This window comes from Cervus canadensis, chromosome 1, assembly GCF_019320065.1.
Source record: "Cervus canadensis isolate Bull #8, Minnesota chromosome 1, ASM1932006v1, whole genome shotgun sequence".
NCBI classification, from domain to species: Eukaryota; Metazoa; Chordata; class Mammalia; order Artiodactyla; family Cervidae; genus Cervus; species Cervus canadensis.
Window position 1 is genome coordinate 39218925 of NC_057386.1, and position 16840 is coordinate 39235764.

At 42.4% G+C, this 16840-nt stretch overlaps 2 protein-coding genes across 4 annotated transcripts in view; one reads left to right on the forward strand and one right to left on the reverse strand.

The window, feature by feature from the left end:
* Nucleotides 1-1761, reverse strand: part of EFCAB5 (EF-hand calcium binding domain 5) — a 94769-nt gene extending 93008 nt beyond the window's left edge. Inside the window, exon 1 of the mRNA XM_043479185.1 lies at nt 1631-1761. The gene's annotated coding sequence lies outside the window, so the exon portion shown is untranslated. The remainder of the gene's footprint in view (nt 1-1630) is intronic.
* Nucleotides 1762-12914: 11153 nt separating this feature from the next.
* SSH2 (slingshot protein phosphatase 2) overlaps nt 12915-16840 on the forward strand; it is a 229263-nt gene continuing 225337 nt past the window's right edge. The window contains exon 1 of one of the 3 annotated variants that reach the window (XM_043478968.1): nt 12915-13149. In XM_043478968.1, the coding sequence (XP_043334903.1) occupies nt 13087-13149 (63 nt within the window). In that variant the 5' untranslated portion in view covers nt 12915-13086. The remainder of the gene's footprint in view (nt 13150-16840) is intronic. The other 2 variants (XM_043478939.1, XM_043478928.1) reach the window with 2 other exon arrangements.

Genomic DNA, 16840 nt, shown 5'->3' on the forward strand with positions numbered 1-16840 from the left:
TGGATGGATTAAAAAAAATCCAAGACCCACACATATGCTGCCTACAAGAGACTCACATCAGCTTCAAGGATGTGCGTGCATGCTCAGTCATGTCTGACTCTTTGCGACCCCATGGACTGCAGCCCACCAGTCTCTTCTGTTCGTGGGATTTCCTAGGCAAGAATACTTTAGGGGGTGGCCATTTCCTACTCCAGGGGATATTCCAAACCCAGGGACCAAACCTGCAGGGATCAAACCCGCCTCTCTTGCTTCTCCTGCATCACCAGGCAGATTCTTTACCACTGAACCACCTGGGAAACCCAGCTTTAAGGACAGACACAGGCTCAAAGTGAAGGGATGGGAAAAGATATTCCACCCAACTGAAAACCAAAACAGAGCAGAGATGGCTATATTTATATCAGAAAAAATAGACTTTAAGCTAAAAATTGTAATGAGATAAAAAGGTCATCATATAATGATAAAGGGGTCAATTAACCAATAATTATGGATTGCAGAATTAAAATATTAATTGAATTCAAACCCCAGTCAGCTATTTAGGTGAAAATTGGGACACTGATTGGGAAGGAGTACACTGAAGTCTGGTGTGGGGTCATTTAGTTGGACAAGGGAAACTGATAATTTCAAACTTATGAGTCACTTTGAGCCTTTTTTTGTCAGTGAAAGAAGTTTGTCTTCCTGTATTTTATAACCCCAATGCTGGGAAAGATTGAAGGCAGAAGGAGAAGGGGGCAGCAGAGGATGAGATGGTTAGTATCACCGACTCAATGTATGTGAATTTGAGCAAATTCCAGGAGACAGTGGAGGACAGAGGAGCCTGGTGTGTTGTAGTCTGAAGGGTCGCAAACAGTTGGACACAATTTAGTGATTGAAGGAACATTTGTAAAAACTATCCTTCTCTTAATTGAAAATTTTATAATAATCTCATCCGGGGCAACTGTCTTGCAAGGGGATGCCCATTTTCCTCAAAACTCACCACAACCAGCTCCTCTAGTAGACTGGTAACTCAGCGTTTTCTTTTCTCATTAAACTTTGTTTCAGTGAGTCTCAAAATTCTGTGACAGATTTTTGGTCTTTTCCATTAAAAAGCACTGATTTTAAAACCTAACTTAAAACTGCCACATATAGAGTAAATGGTTGAGACATTCTCCTCTCCTTCTGAAGGTTTTATGATGCATTGTTATCATTAACCAGTCTTTTACTATTAAATGGACAATTGAGACAAAGAGTTCTGAGACTGTTCTTCCACCATTGATTAAGATGGGGGTGGGAGGTATTGGGGGTAATATTCTGAACTTTCTGGGCAGACTCGGTAACCTTGGCAACTCCAGCTGCCTTCTTGTCTGCTACTTTGGTGACAGCCACAGCAACTGTCTGTCTCATGTCACGAATAGCAACATGACCCAGAAGAGGATAGTCAGAGAAGCTCTCAATACACATGGGTTTTGCCAGGAACTATATCAGTGACGGCAGCATCACCAGATTTCCAGAATTTGGGGCCACTTTCCAGATTTTTCTCAGAATGATGATCAATTACCTCCTTAAGCTCAGCAAACCTGCAAGAATGTGAACTGACAGTCCAGCACAGGGGCATATCCAGCATTGATTTGACCTGCTGGTCTGAGATAATCACCTGAGCTGTGAAGTCAGCTGCTTCCATCCATAGGTCATTTTTGCTATCACCAGTCATATCACCACAGCAAATATCTTTGAGAGGCAAGTTCTTGATAAGGAAACCCATATTGACCCCAAGGAAGGCTTTACTCAAAACCTCATGCTGCATTTCAACAGATTTCACTTCAGTTGTAACGCTGGAGCAAAGGTGACCACCATACCAGTCTTGAGAACACCAGTCTACACTCGACACACAGAGGCAGTACCAACATCATCAATTTTGTAGATATCTTTCCTGGAGGCTCAAAATTCTCCAAGCCAGACTTCAACAGTACATGAACCATGAACTTCCAGATGTTCAAGCTGGATTTAGAAAAGGCAAAGGAACCAGAGATCAAATTGCCAACATTTGCTGGATCATCAAAAAAGCAAGAGAGTTCCAGAAAAACATCTATTTCTGCTTTATTGACTATGCCAAAACCTTTGACTGTGTGGATCACAATAAACTGTGGGAAATTCTGAAAGAGATGGGAATACCAGACCACCTGACCTGCCTCTTGAGAAACCTATATGCAGGTCAGGAAGCAACAGTTAGAACTGGACATGGAACAACAGACTGGTTCCAAGGAAAAGGAGTATGTCAAGGCTGTATATTGTCACTGTGCTTATTTAACTTATATGCAGAGTACATCCTGAGAAATGCTGGGCTGGATGAAGCACAAGCTGGAATCAAGATTGCCGGGAGAAATATCAATAACCTCGGATATGCAGATGACACCACCCTTACGGCAGAAAGTGAAGAAGAACTAAAGAGCCTCTTGATGAAAGTGAAAGAGGAGAGTGAAAAAGTTGGCTTAAAACTCAACATTCAGAACACTAAGATCATGGCATCTGGTCCCATCATTTCATGGCAAATAGATGGGGAAACAGTGGAAACAGAGAGAGACTTTATCTTTTTGGGCTCCAAAAATCACTGCAGATGATGACTGCAGCCATGAAATCAAAAGATACTTGTTCCTTTGAATAAAAGCTATGACCAACCTAGACAGCATACTGAAAAGCAGAGACATTGCTTTGTCAACAACAGTCCATATAGTCAAAGCTATGGTTTTTCCAGTAGTCATGTATGAATGTGAGAGTTGGACTATAAAGAAAGCTGAGCACTAAAGAATTGATGCTTTTGAACTGTGGTGTTGGAGAAAACTCTTGAGAGTCCTTTGGACTGCCAAGAGATCCAACCAGTCCATCCTAAAGGAGATCAGTCCTGAATGTTCATTGGAAGGACTGATGCTAAAGCTGAAACTCCAATACTTTGGCCACCTGATTCGAAGAGCTGACTCATTTGAAAAGACCCTGATGCTGGGAAAGATTGAAGGTGGGAGGAGAAGGGGACAATAGAGGATGAGATGGTTGGATAGCATCACTGACTCAATGGACAGGAATTTGAGTAAACTCTGGAAGTTGATGATGGGCAGGGAGGCTTCGCGTGCTGCAGTCCATGGGGTAGCAAAGAATCGGACACGACTGAGCAATTGAACTGAAATGAACTGAACTGAACTTCCTGGAGGGACGGATGCAAGGGCTTGTCAGGTGGCCAGGATGTAATTCAGAACTTCAAGCAGCATGGTTCCACTGGCATTGCCATCTTTATGGGTGACTTTCCATCCCTTGAACCAAGGCAGGTTAGAGCTTTGCTGCAGCATGTTGCCACCATTCCACCCAGAAATGGGCACCCATGCTACTATGTCAGGGTTGGATTCAACTTTCTTAATGTAGGTGTTGATTTCCTTAGTCCCTTCATAGATTTTCTGGCTGTAGAGTGGCTCAGTGGAATCCATTCTGTTAATGTTAACAGTTAGTTGTTAGTTAGCTTACTCTTTGATCACCCCTTCTTGGAGACACCTGTTTCAAATTCACCAACACCAGTGGCAACAATCAGAACATCATAACCAGCCTGATATATGCCTGTAATCGTGTTTTTGGTAAAGCCTCTGTGTCCTGGGGCATCAATTATGGTCACATAGTACTTGCTGGTCTTGGGTTTCTTTACAGGGAGACATCAATGGTGACACCACATTCATGCTCAGCTTTCAGTTTGTCCAAGAGCCAGGCATACTTGAAGGATGCCTCCTTCTCAAAGGAGGTTTTTAGCTGCCTCCTTCTCAAAGGAGGTTCTTTGTGGTTTTCAGTGGTTCTTTGTTCAATCCCACTACATTTGTAGATCGGATGGCCAGTAGTGGTAGACTTGCCACATCCACATGCCCAAACAACACAATGATTTTGATATGAGTAGATTTAGCAGTGGTTTTCATGACACCTGTGTTCTGGTGGCAGCCCTGTTGAGAAAAAAGCTAAAATATGATTTTAAAATGCTCCAGCAAGGCAAATACAAAGTCTGACCAGGTGGAAACAGCTTTTTTTTTAACCTCCCTAGCAGAAATTAATTGTTTTTGCTTTTGAGAAGACACTGAACATGACTTAATTTTCTACAATATTTTTTCACATGTTTTATCTCATTTAATTCTTACACAACCCTATGGAGTTTATTTTTTAATTTTTTTTTCAAACTTTAAACTTTTAATTTTGTATTGGGTATAGCCAATTAACAATGTTGTGATAGTTTCAGGTGAACAAGGAAGAGATTCAGCCATAGATATACATGTATCCATCCTCCCCCAAATTCCCCTCCCATCCTGGCTGGCACATAACATTGAGCAGAATTTCATATACTATGCGATTGGTTATCTGTTTTAAAGATAGTAGTATGTATACGACCATCCCAAACTCCCTAACTATCCCTCCCGCCCTGGCAACCATAAGCTCGAGAAACAGCTTTCATGGTAGAACATTTTAATTATTATTTATGGTAGAAGCCCAGGGAGTTTATGTGAGTATATTATAAGGGAGTTAAAGGAAGGAGCACGAAATATAATACTGGGTTGACTGGACTTTATTGAGTTGGGTACCTGTATCAGAAATTAAGGATTTAATGCATTAGCACCTACAGCTGGAAGTGACATTCAGTATTTATTTGGTAAGTTCACTGAAACTTGGACTCCATAGTGGCCTATGTTTAATAAAGCTAAGGTACAGGAACTTCTCTGGATAATTAATGTAAGAGGAATCAAAAGGCTTAGGGATACAGGGTAGATATGTCACCTATTGACTTGCATATCTACTCCCCACAAGTATATCCTCTGAAAGGACTTGGGGGAGGGTTCCTTTACTAAAGCATTGCAAAATACATTAGTGCGTGGGAATATTTGTATCCTTGAAAAGCTCTATGTTGGCTTTCTCCTGTAGGCAAAGCATGATGGGATGATCCATTTGAGTAGCCGAGGCCAAATGGCAGTGTTTATCCACCAAAGACAAAGTGGGCGCATAAAGAAAAGTAGAGATACAGTGGTAATCAGATTTCTTTTGGCATTCAGCTAAATGATTATGGGTGGTCCTAGGATTAAAATAGATGGCCAGTCAGCTCAGATGGTAAAGAATCTCCTGCAACACAGGAGACCCAGGTTTGAGTCTTGGGTCAGGAGGATCCCCTGGAGAAGGGAATGGCTGCCCACTCCAGTATGCTGGCCTGGGAAATTCTGTGGACAGAAGAGCCTGGTGGGGTACAGTTCCATGGGGTCACAGAGTCAGACATGACTGAGCGACTGACAGTTTCTTTCACTTTCTAACAAAGTACTGATCATTCACACATAATATTTATTTATTTTAATATTTCGGTATTTATTTGTCTGTGCCAGGTCTTAGTTGCCGCACATGGGATCATCAATCTTCGTTGAAGCATGTGGGATTCTTTATTATTTTTTTTTAAGTTGCAGTATGTGAGATATTTTGATAAAGAATCTGCCTGCAATACAGGAGACCCAGAGATGGACAGTAGGTCGGGATGATCCTGGGTCAGGATGACCTGCTGGAGAAGGGAATGGCAATCCACTTGTTTTCTTGCCTAGAAAATCCCATGGACAGAGGAGCCTGGCAGGCTACAGTCCATGGGATCGCAGTCAGACATCACTGAGCAACTAATACTACTACTACTATGTGGGGTCTTTATTTGCAGCATGCGAACTCTTTGTTGCAGCATGCGGGGTTCTTTCTAGTTTCCTGTCCAGGGATTGAATCCTGACCCCCTTCACTGGGAGAGAGGAGTCTAACCACTGGACCACAAGGTAAGTCTCTACATATAATATCTTAAAATCTATATATATTTTGGCCCAAAATACAACTTTAGTCCCCACAGTAAAGAGTTCTGACCTCTCTCTCCCAGTTTCCAGACCTGAGCCCCTTAATTTAAAGGGAAGGCTGGATCCCCTTAAGGAACGATTCTGTAGCACTGCCATAGTGTATACTGAAAATCTTCCCCCGAATCTTTTCGACAGACAACTGTGGCCACTTCCTAAAATGACTGTGTAATGGGGGAAAAATCAATATTCAGGTTTTGCAAGGATTTCTAAACATTGGCATTAATTGGTGCTAATCTGGGGGGACCCAAATGCATTCCACCAGTGGGGCTTATACCAGGCATGGAGTCTTAACTCAAGTTTGAATCGCAGTGGGCTATAGAACCATTCTGTGATATTTCATTAGCTCTTGAATATACAATTAGGATACCTGGCAACTGGCAGAATTTCCATTTTGGCCCTTTGATCTGGAATAAGGACCATTACAGTATGAAAAGCCAAGTTGAAGCCCTTGGAAACCTCCTTCCCCCTTATATACACACACTAGAGAGTAAACAAAAATCATTGCTTTTTGGGGATGAAGGGGAACTACAGAGATTAGTGATACCAATAAAGACTTAAAGAAGCAGGCGTGATGAAATCTATCTCATGCCAATTAAAAAAAGTTATTTAGGTACTTGGCTGTACTGGGTCTTAGTTGTGCTATCTTCCCTACAGGTTCTTCAGCTGCTGCACGTGAATTCTTAGTTGCAGCATGTGGGCTCTAGTTCCCTGACTAGGGATCAGAACCCAGACCCCATGCACTGGGAGTGTGGAGTTTTAGCCACTGAACCACCAGGGAAGTCCTTATCTTACATCAGTTTAACTTACCTGTTTGGTCTGTGAAGAAGGCAACTGGATCTTGGAGGATGACTATGAGTGATTATAAATTTAATCTGGTGATGCCTCCAATTGCAGCTGCTCTTCCACATATAATAACTTCACTGGAGCAAATCAACACACAACTCCTGTCACTTGGTATGCTGCTAGTGATCCAGCAAATGCTTTTTTCTCCATACAAACTGGCAAGAAACACCATAAGCAATTTGCTTTTACTTGGCAAGACCAACAATATAACTTCACAGTCTTGCCTCAGGGCTACGTCAGTTTTCCTGCTCTCTGCCATAATACAGTCCACAGAGAAGTTGAGCATCTTGACCTTCCAATCAGCATTAAGTTGATCCAGTGCATTGATAACATTATGCTGATTGGGTCTGGGGAGCAAAAGGAGCAAGGTCATTAGCTGTCTTCATGAGATATATGCAAAACCAGAAGATGGAAGATAGATTCCACTTCTGGTATCAATTTCCACATCAGCCAATTGCCCGTTATTAAAATTATTTCCTCAGCTCCTTTTGTAATTTTCTTTCATGCTGGAGCTGGAGTGTGAAAACCACATTTCTTTGCCTTGCCAGCTGGCTCTGTTAAGCTCTGCTAATTGGGGGCATTGGAGGGAGACCCCAAGGCTGAGGAAGGACAAGAGGCTTGTTCCTTCCTGTCTATCTCATGACTGCTTCCTGTAGTGTGTTGGTTCCAGTACACTTCACTCCAGCAATGCTTCTTTATTCTGGCAGTAGGAGATTCTTTCTGTAGCAATAGCTGAAACCAGTTTGCCATTTTTCTACAGTTTTGTAATTTTCATTGACACCAGCCAGGGTTCTGCTGTAGAGGTCTGGGGCCCAGACTTCTGGGTCCCCTCAAGCACCCCCATCTAAGCTCAGAGACACCAACACCAGTCAGGAAGTGCCTTCTCAGAGATCTGAGAGATCACTCCTCCAAGTTTGTGATTTTTTTTTTTCCTCTTTAATTCCTTTGTTTAGGTTGTTTTTCAGCCCTAAAGGTAGTAACAGTCACTACCTCTGTCATACCTTAATTTCTCTTTTTAGTTTTTCAGTCACCCACTTAACTTCATACCTAGTTAACAATTCTTGTTAAATCACCTGTTCAATTAACTGGTGTGGTTTCTATCTCCTATCTGGACTCTATCAAATAAAGTTAGTATAAAATTATTAAAATTTAAGAAAAATTACAACCAGGTAGAGGCAATATGGGCTTCCCTGGTGGCTCAGATGGTAAAGAATCTGCCTACAATACGGGAAATCAGGGTTCGATCCTAGGGTTGGGAAGATCCCCTGAAGGAGGACATGGTAATCCACTCCAGTATTCTTGCCTGGAGAATCCCCAAGGATGGAGAAGCCTGGTAGGCTACAGTCCATGGGGTCTCAAAGAGTCGGACACAACTGAGCGACTAAATACAGCACAGAGGCAATATATGACTCAATCATACTCCACTCACTCTTAGCTATTATATACTCTATGTGTATATGTTTCTATCTGGTTTTTTTTTTGTTGTTTGTTTGGATATTTATTTATTTGGCTTAATTGAAGGTGTTAATTGCAGCACACGGGATTTTTCATTGTGGCCTGCAGACTTAGTTGTGGTATGCAGAATCTTTGTTGCTCTGCAGCCTGGCGATTATTAGTTCCCTGACCAGGGACTGAGCCCAAGTTCCCTGTTTGACAAGGTGGATTCTTAATCCACTAAACCACCAGGGAAGTCCCGATTCCTACTTGTTTTATTACTTTCTAACTTGTCATTTCAAATGTAAGAGGTTGGATTATTAAGGACAACTTTCCCCTCACATTTTAACAAGCTTAGCTATATAAACTATAGTCTGTTATATGACATACTTTATTTGGTGTGTGATCAGTGAGTTACAGATGTACTGCAAGATGGCTATCCATGCAGTCCCAGGAGTGGCCTGAAAGGACTAGGGTGGCTGGTGCCTCTACATAATTCACCCCTGGCCAGAAGCAGTTTGACATAAGAATTCTCAAAGAGTAACCCAAAGAATCAGTCTGATGATCCATTCTAGTGTGCCCCGTGGTCCCATAGGAGGCAAGCACATGGGGGACTTGCTTTATTAAAGAAAGTATCCTCGAATAAAGGAACAAAGCCAAGGAATGTTCTATCTCTAGGACATCACTTTCATAGGCCTGTTGGAGTATATATTGCTGCTCATCACAAACATTGAGCCCTGAAGCTGCTGGAGGAGTGCTTGTTCCAGGCACTCAAGGAGCAGGACTCGGAGCCTAATGTGTGGCCAAGAAAGGCAGGGAGGTCTGTCAGATACTCCTCATGGATTCAGCTCTCCATCTCTTTATATATATTGAATTCTTCCCTTTGTTTATGGCTGATGTGTCCTTTTGTTACATCCAAGTTAGCTGTGGAATTATTGCTCTCATAATACAGTCATACTCTGTGAATTGAAGTTTCATCATTATTTTGTAAATTATACTTAATATGAAAAAGTTTGAGTGGATTCTAAATCCAGTCATGTTATCATAAGATATTATCGCATTATGATTTCTGGTGTGGAAAAAGTAAGAGCTATTAGTCATATATAATTTATGCTTGTAAATTTTGAATTGTTGTGAAATTATTTTAAATTCATCACCTACTTGTTCTCATCAATATATATAAGATGAATATAAATACTCATCAATAATGACTACTAAGTGATCACTGTCAAACTGTCTTGTTCAGGAATTAGATGCAGTCATTTCGATCATAAAACCCTACATAGACAATGTTATGTTTACGGAAGCAATCTTGGGTTTTTCATTAAATTTTTGACAAACTTTATTTGGAAGCTTATGCAAATTCAATATTTAATATCAAACTAATATCCTTAATGTTTTTTTTCACATTATAACTATATAGAGAAAATAACTTCTTTCCACCAAGCCCCACATTATTGCTTCCAAATCCCTTCTAATTTATCCCAGTGTGCTGAACAAATATCATCATGATTTCTATGGATGTCATGATAAAAGGTTGAGAGCCACTCCTTTAAATTTTATTTTTTTAAGATTTATTCATTTGGCTGCATTGGGTCTTACTTGCATCATGCAGGATCTTCATTGCATCATGCAGGATCTTTCGTTGTGGTACATGGACTCTCTAGCTGTGGTACATGGGCTCAGTAGTTGCTCCACAGAATATGTTATCTTAGTTCTCTGACCAGGGATCCAACCCACATCCCCTGCATTTCAAGGCAGAATCTGAACCACTGGACCACCAGAAAAACCCTGTTTTAAACTTTAGATCAGGATTCTTAACCTAGAGCCCCTTAATGGATATCAGGGTGTGTGAAATATGTAAGTGCATCTTTCTGGGGAGATGGTTAATAGTTTTCATCAGGTTCTCAAAGCTTAAGAACTAGCTGATCACAGAAATTGCAAAAGCTCTTATAATTTCACCCCTGAAGAACAGTAATACAAGTTAAGGGTTAAATGAACTCCAATGGCACAAGGATCCAGATCAGTTCACCATGTGGCTGTACTGGGACTGTAGGCAAAGACTGAAAGCCAATATCATAAAGCGTGCATTTGCCCAGACCTCTGTTTTTCTAAAGCACTTTGTACATTTCTAGATTTCTTATATATATATATATATATATATATGTATGTATGTATGTATGTATTTCCTATGGGGCCTAGCAGAGGCGACTGAAACAACAGTACCATTAAAGCCTACTGTAATTATTTGATGAGTTTTTCACTGCTAACAAGCTGTGAGAGATAGACAGACTTTTGTTTTTAAAACAGTGACTAGTATATGATACACACTATTTTCTCAATTAATGGTGAATGACTCAATGAACATGCACCAACAACTTCCAAATCTTAGTTTCCTTAAAAAGTCATACACCAGGAAAAGATATTTCTCCTGTTGATAAATTAGCTTTCTATTACAAACCTTATGTGAATTTGGGTACCTTACAATCCTAATTTTGACCAGAATTTTATCACCTCAGTTGCGGTGAATAAAGATGTTCTATAACTACCTAAAAATGAGACATGTCTTGACCACAAATCTACTTTTCCTGATGTTAAGAAAAGGCATGGAATCATGTATTTTAAAATATTTTTATTACCTTTTTGCTTGATGCTATTTTCTACACATAGGGTATACTCAGAAAATGCCAACTGCACTTGGAACAAACTTAAGAGAATAACAAAATTATTTTAATTACACATGGGGTTTTACAGTTTATATTGCACTTCACGTTTTTTTCACTTGAGAATAAGAATCCTGAGTTAGAACTCTGTTGAAGAAATAAACTAAAACTCAAAAACTTTTGCTCAAGGTTTTACAGAGGCGAGGAACTAGAATCAAGATCTCTAATTGCTAAGGTGTGCTCTTTCCCACTGTAAGATTATTTTGCACTGTAAGATTACCATTGTCCAAAAGAATTTAAGATGGTGTTGCTACATAAAAGCAGATAATCAGTGTTGCTGTCCCTGAGTCAGAAGTACATTACTAAGACCTATTGATTTGAAAAACACTTTTAAAAAATTTATTTTTTATTGAAGGATAATTGCTTTACAGAATTTGAATAACACTTTTTTCTAGAACTATACTTTGGTTAATAAGCCATGTTTCATTTATTTGTGTTCATTCAGCTTTCAGCAATGTAAAATTCTTTCCTAGGCATATAGCTTCCTGTTTCATCTGCTAAGCATTGGTTCAAAGTTCTTACTTCTGAACTTTGTCTGCTCTTTTCCTGTTTACTAAGTAGCTCTGGGAAAAACACACAGTCAGATTGTTTAATCTGTGAACCGTACATCTTTGTTTAATTTTGGCTCGCAGGCACTCTTGACCACCACCAGGGGGCAAAAGCCTACCAGCTGGCTTCTCTGCTGTACATTCGACCTAGGACTGTACAGTACAGGGACCCTCAGTGTCTGATTCTCATGGAACCTCCCTGCTAATTATTTCAACCACAGGGCCCCAGGGAGAGAACAAAGGCTCAGCACAGAGGGCTCCAGTGGCACTTAACCATACAGCGGCCAGAAAGGGCTCAAGGCAGCTCTGCCAATTTACAAGAAGCAGTAAGATCCAAGAGACTTTGAGTGACAAACAAGTGGCGGTGGGTTAATAACTGCAAACTCCTGAATGTCTCCGTTTTACAGACATGTTATATATGGTGGTATTTACCAGCACATCCACTCAAATTGAGAAATAGCCTTGTCAACTCTCTTTCTCTGTGTAATCAATCCATGGTATTTACAGGGTGCGATTTCCACCCCCGCCCCCCTTAAATTTTGATTTTTCATTATATTCTTGGCTTAGGTTCAGCTGATGATTTACCTTTTAGAAGACTATTTCTTTAGAATATTCAATCGACATTTCGCATATGTCTATGAAATAATAAAATCTAGAGACGAAGAGAAGGAAAACCCCAACGAGCAAATCCTGTTTAATCAAGAGACTTTCTTCCCAACAGGAAGCAAGTGGGAGGTAAATAGCAGGTTGGACCCTTGTAACTCCGTGAGCCCAGCTTACTCGGCTTCCCCCAGTCTCTCTCGGCCTCCCTGCACTTCAGGAATAATGAATGAGCCCTTAGACATGGGCCCGGGTATCAGAGGAAGAACGAGGGTACCATGAAGACTCTCGGGGTATAAAATTACAAATCCTTCTTTCTTTCAAAAAGTCTCATCATAAAACATGGACTCAGATCGGAAGGGTGGGAAAGCTCAGAAAAAAGCCCTCGAGAGCCGGGTCAACGGTAAGGTCTCCAGCCCAGAAAGTCCCATCCACGCTCAGAGGAAGCGTTTGAAACCCCGCGGCGCCCTTTCCCACCCGGAAACTCGTTCGCCTCGGGATTTTCACCTCCGTTTCTTCTCACTAAGGTGGGTTAAGCGGTGCGCCCAACCTCGGGGGGTGGGGGAAGGTTGTCCTTCAAGAGTGGGGACTCCAGCGACACCCCCTCCCCAGCCGCAGAACCCGCTCCCAAACCCACCCCCTCAAACTCGCAGCGCGGCCTAACCCGCGCGATTCCCGGAGCCCAGGGGGAAACCCCTAGAGGGGGCGGCGGCCCCAGGCGCACGCACCCGGCCGGCTTCCGGCAACTCAAGGGTTACGGCCAGGCGGCGGCGCGCGAGGAGGGGAGAGGCGGTTGCTGACAGGTGGCGCCTGCGCACTGGGAGCGCTCATTGTGCCCCGCAGCTGCCGAACCGCCCGCCAGCCAGCCAGCCAGCCGCCCGCTCGGCGCGTCAGTCTGCGAGAGTCCGGTGGTGGGTGCGGAGTCTGCGGCCGTACGCGCGGCCTCCTCCTCCTCCTCCCTGTTCCCCTCACCCCCACCCCACACCCCTTTGCCCCATCCCGGCTCCGTCCCCCTCCCGCCCCCCCACACTCGGGACAAGAATGCCCTGCCCGGAACAGCCCAGCAGCGCCTAGATGGCTTTGGTCACGGTCCAGCGGTCGCCTACCCCCAGCACTACCTCCAGCCCCTGCGCCTCGGTGAGTCGCCTCCCGGCAGCCGCTCCGCTCGCTTCTGTCACTGCGGCTCCGCTTTGCCTCAGCGGGTCCCGCCGAGCGCCACTGCGCACGCGCCGCGCCGCTTCCCAGGCCTTGGCACCCGGCTGCCGCGAACCCCCCACACCCCCATCTGAAAGACGAGCCGCTGGAACTACCGGACGTTGATTTGTGCCCCCGTCACTCTGAGCACCTAGCGCCTCACCATCCTCGCCCCGAAGCCCCCTGTGGCATGCTTTCTTCTGGCTTGAGCACTTCCTTTCGGGAATGAGTCATTCTTGCTTTTCACCCTCCCCCTTCCTTTTACCCTCTGTTGCTCTGCTGCAGGGAGAGGACCCCGGGATTCCTGCCATGCCCCTTACCCACACCCACATCCCCTTGCCCGCACCCGTTTCAGGGAGCCGCTCCGTCTTCGCCCACCGCCCGCCCTTCTTCGGGCTCTCCGGGCGTCTGCCTTCCCCCTGGTCACTTGCTGTCTTTCTTGTGTCCTATCCGTTGGGCTGCATTGGACGGCTGAACGGTAGTTACTCCTAGGGTTCTCGCCATCTCCCCTCCCCCAGAGGGTGGCGGGGGTCTCTGCTCCTTGGACCTCTCACCTTTCCTCGGCGAGGTCCTGAAGCATCTGGCGCTGCTTCAGGATGACCAGTGCCAATTCAGTTACATCTCACAGACATTAATGCATCACACTCATTGCTCTTGATCGTTCTTGTTCTCGAGTGGTGTTTGTATGGCTCGTTACTTCAGATGCCAGTGCCAGTGAAGCGTGCTTCCAGAAGGAAAATACCCAGTAACCAGCCTTTTCCTGCTGGGCCCTTCTTTGCCTTCGCCCCACCCCCACTTCTTTACGCTCCATTCTTTTAGGCTTTTTTTTTTCTTTCTTTCTGGAAATATTTATTTTTTTAAATGAAATATTGCACCAGTGGGGCGAAATGGGATCTTAAAAAAAAAAAAAATACAGATGTTTTAGAGGGAAATAGATGGAATGAATATATGAGAAATTGGAAAAACCATTTGGAACTTCCTACAGAACTGTAATTTTAAAAACTAGGTTGGTGGGTTTAGTAGTTTCAACTTGCAAACACGTATTCAATATACACTGAAACACTTTCCACTGTAAAAATTCGGGTTACTCTTAATTTATATATTAACTGAGGTGTGCGCTTTGACATCTTGAAAACATGCTGGTTTGTGATTTCAACATAGTTTCCTGAATTTCAAAATGTTGTGCAGTGTGTGGTGGTTTCCTTTTTTTTCCTCGAGCCAGCTTTTGCACTTTTTGTGACTAAATTGGCAGCTATATCCTATTCTAGAAGGGATTATACTTCAGAGGTTACCTTACCTTGTGTTGTTTGCAGAACTAGCTGGGATCCTTGGATAGAAGTTCAGGGAGGCAGATTTTCATGCTAAGGAAGAACTTTGTAACAGTTGGGTGGACTGCCTTGCAAAATAGTGAGTGCTCATTTTGGAAAGGTTCAAACAAAAGGCTGGAGGTCCTTTGGCCTAGGAGATGGTGTAAGGGCTCTTTCTAACTCTTAAGATTATGTGATTTTAGAATAACTGCACTTGAAAGCTAGTAAAATACTTGAGGGTCTTCTGAAGACAAGTATCATAAGATTGGAAATTTAATGTATGTTATTCTTATATGTGGTACTTGATGCTAGTTGTTGGAAAGTCATTAACATACCATCAGACCAGCTTAATTCACTCTCCTTGTAAACCTTTTGAGGATAGTGGTTACCAGGCCTGATTTTGGCTGAGAGAGCAACTGAAGGTTGGTTGAGTCGAGCAAGTAAACCAGAAACCAGAATTATATTGACATGCTTTTCCTTGGGCAGTGTTGAAAACAATTGATGCTGTAATAATAATATATGTATATCATGTTATTATACTTATTTTCTTGAGGTGAATGATTAGTATACAGTAATACCATATCTATTTGATATAACTTCATTAGCCAACACTTGCTTATTTTAGAATCCTGAGGTATGTTAATAGGTACTTTGATATAGGTAATTAAATTGATCATGGGTAAGCTCAGTTCTTGAGCTAAATGACTGATATTTCTACATCTACTTGCTATAGTAGCCTGATTATTTCATTTTATATATAACCCTGGGAGAAAAGGAATCCTGGTACTGGGGGGGGTGTGTGTGTGTATGTGTGAAACAGTCAGTGTTGTCAGCATAACTATGAGCAGTTACCTTTCCCTTTAAGTTGTCTTCCTATTCCACTTCACCCAGAGCTTTTTCAGCTGAGTTTTGTCATGGTCCTTGTATTCCAGTCTTCGACTGCTGTCTGACTTGAATATTTTTGCTGTTGTGTCTCTTGCTGCATGGAAAAGTTGAGTTGTTTGTTTTAAGAGAGAGCAGAAACAATCTACAGAACCATGAAAGGAGAGATTTAATTTTGTGAGACTGGAGATTTAGATGTTGTTATCATTTTAAGCATTCTGTTACGGTGTTTCACTATAGGAGGTAAGACATTTTAATACTGTCAGCTCTTCAGTGTTTTTTCTTTAGGGATTAAACAAATCTATTGATCATCTACTGGGTGTAAATGACTATTATAGTGGTAAGATGTGTAAGATATTGACCCTGTTCTTCAGGGTCATGTAATTTTGGGAGGGAGGTGTAGAGTCTAGAGGAGGGGCAAGAATGAGATGAGAGAGTTAGAAAAGGAGTGTGAGGGGAATGAAACTAAATGTATAGCAACAGCCAGTTTGTAAATGGCCATAAGTATTGTATGAATTCAAATTAAGATAAATTCACTAGTGGCAATAGTAGCGAAACCAGTATCTAACATGTAACTGCCTTACATAGATTATTTACTCTTCACAGCATGCTCAAGGGAAATTTCTTTTATCCCCATCTTACTGATAAAACTGAGGCAAAGAGCTATTAAGGAATGTACCCAGTGACACTCAGCTGTTGAAGATGTAATTCAAACCCAGATGTATCTAACTTTAGAATCTTCCATCTTTTTCCTTCTTGAGAATCAAAGAGAATATAACATAGTTAGGTGACCCTTGAACTAGGCCTTGAAGGGGAGGTTGAATGTTTATAGACTGAGATAGAAGCTGGGGAGTAGAAAGTGTTCCAGGTGGAGAGAAGCTGTATACCCCAAGACTCAGCGACAGAAACATACAAGGCATATCTGAGGAGATTTAAATAGACCAGTTTGAGGAAGGATTTGTTTGGAAGAGTGGTAATAGATAAAGCTGAGGAGGCAGCTAGGGCTGCAAAGGGACTGCTGAGCTTAGGAATTTGAACTTGACAGAGGTGGTAATAGAGAGTCCTTAGAGGTTTTGAGCAAATATGATCACAGTAGTGTTTTAAGAAAACTGATCCACCAGCTATGGGCCAGGGGAGTTGAGAGAGGGAGAAAAGGCATGAGTAGAGCCTGTTAGAGGCTGTTACGGTGGCCTAGGTGTGAATAGTAAAGGCTTGAACTGGGAATGGGAAAGAGAAGGACAAACACAAGGGACTGTAGAAAAGACACACAGAACCTGGGGCTTATTGGATATTGGGGAGGAGGGATCAGAGCTGCCAACTCTTGGAATATATTGTTCTTCCCAGATAATAGATGGTTTTAATTAATTGAAGCAATTTAAGAATGATCTCTTACCTTCTATCTTTCTGGTATGAATTTTCTGAACAGATATCTATATTGACCCAGG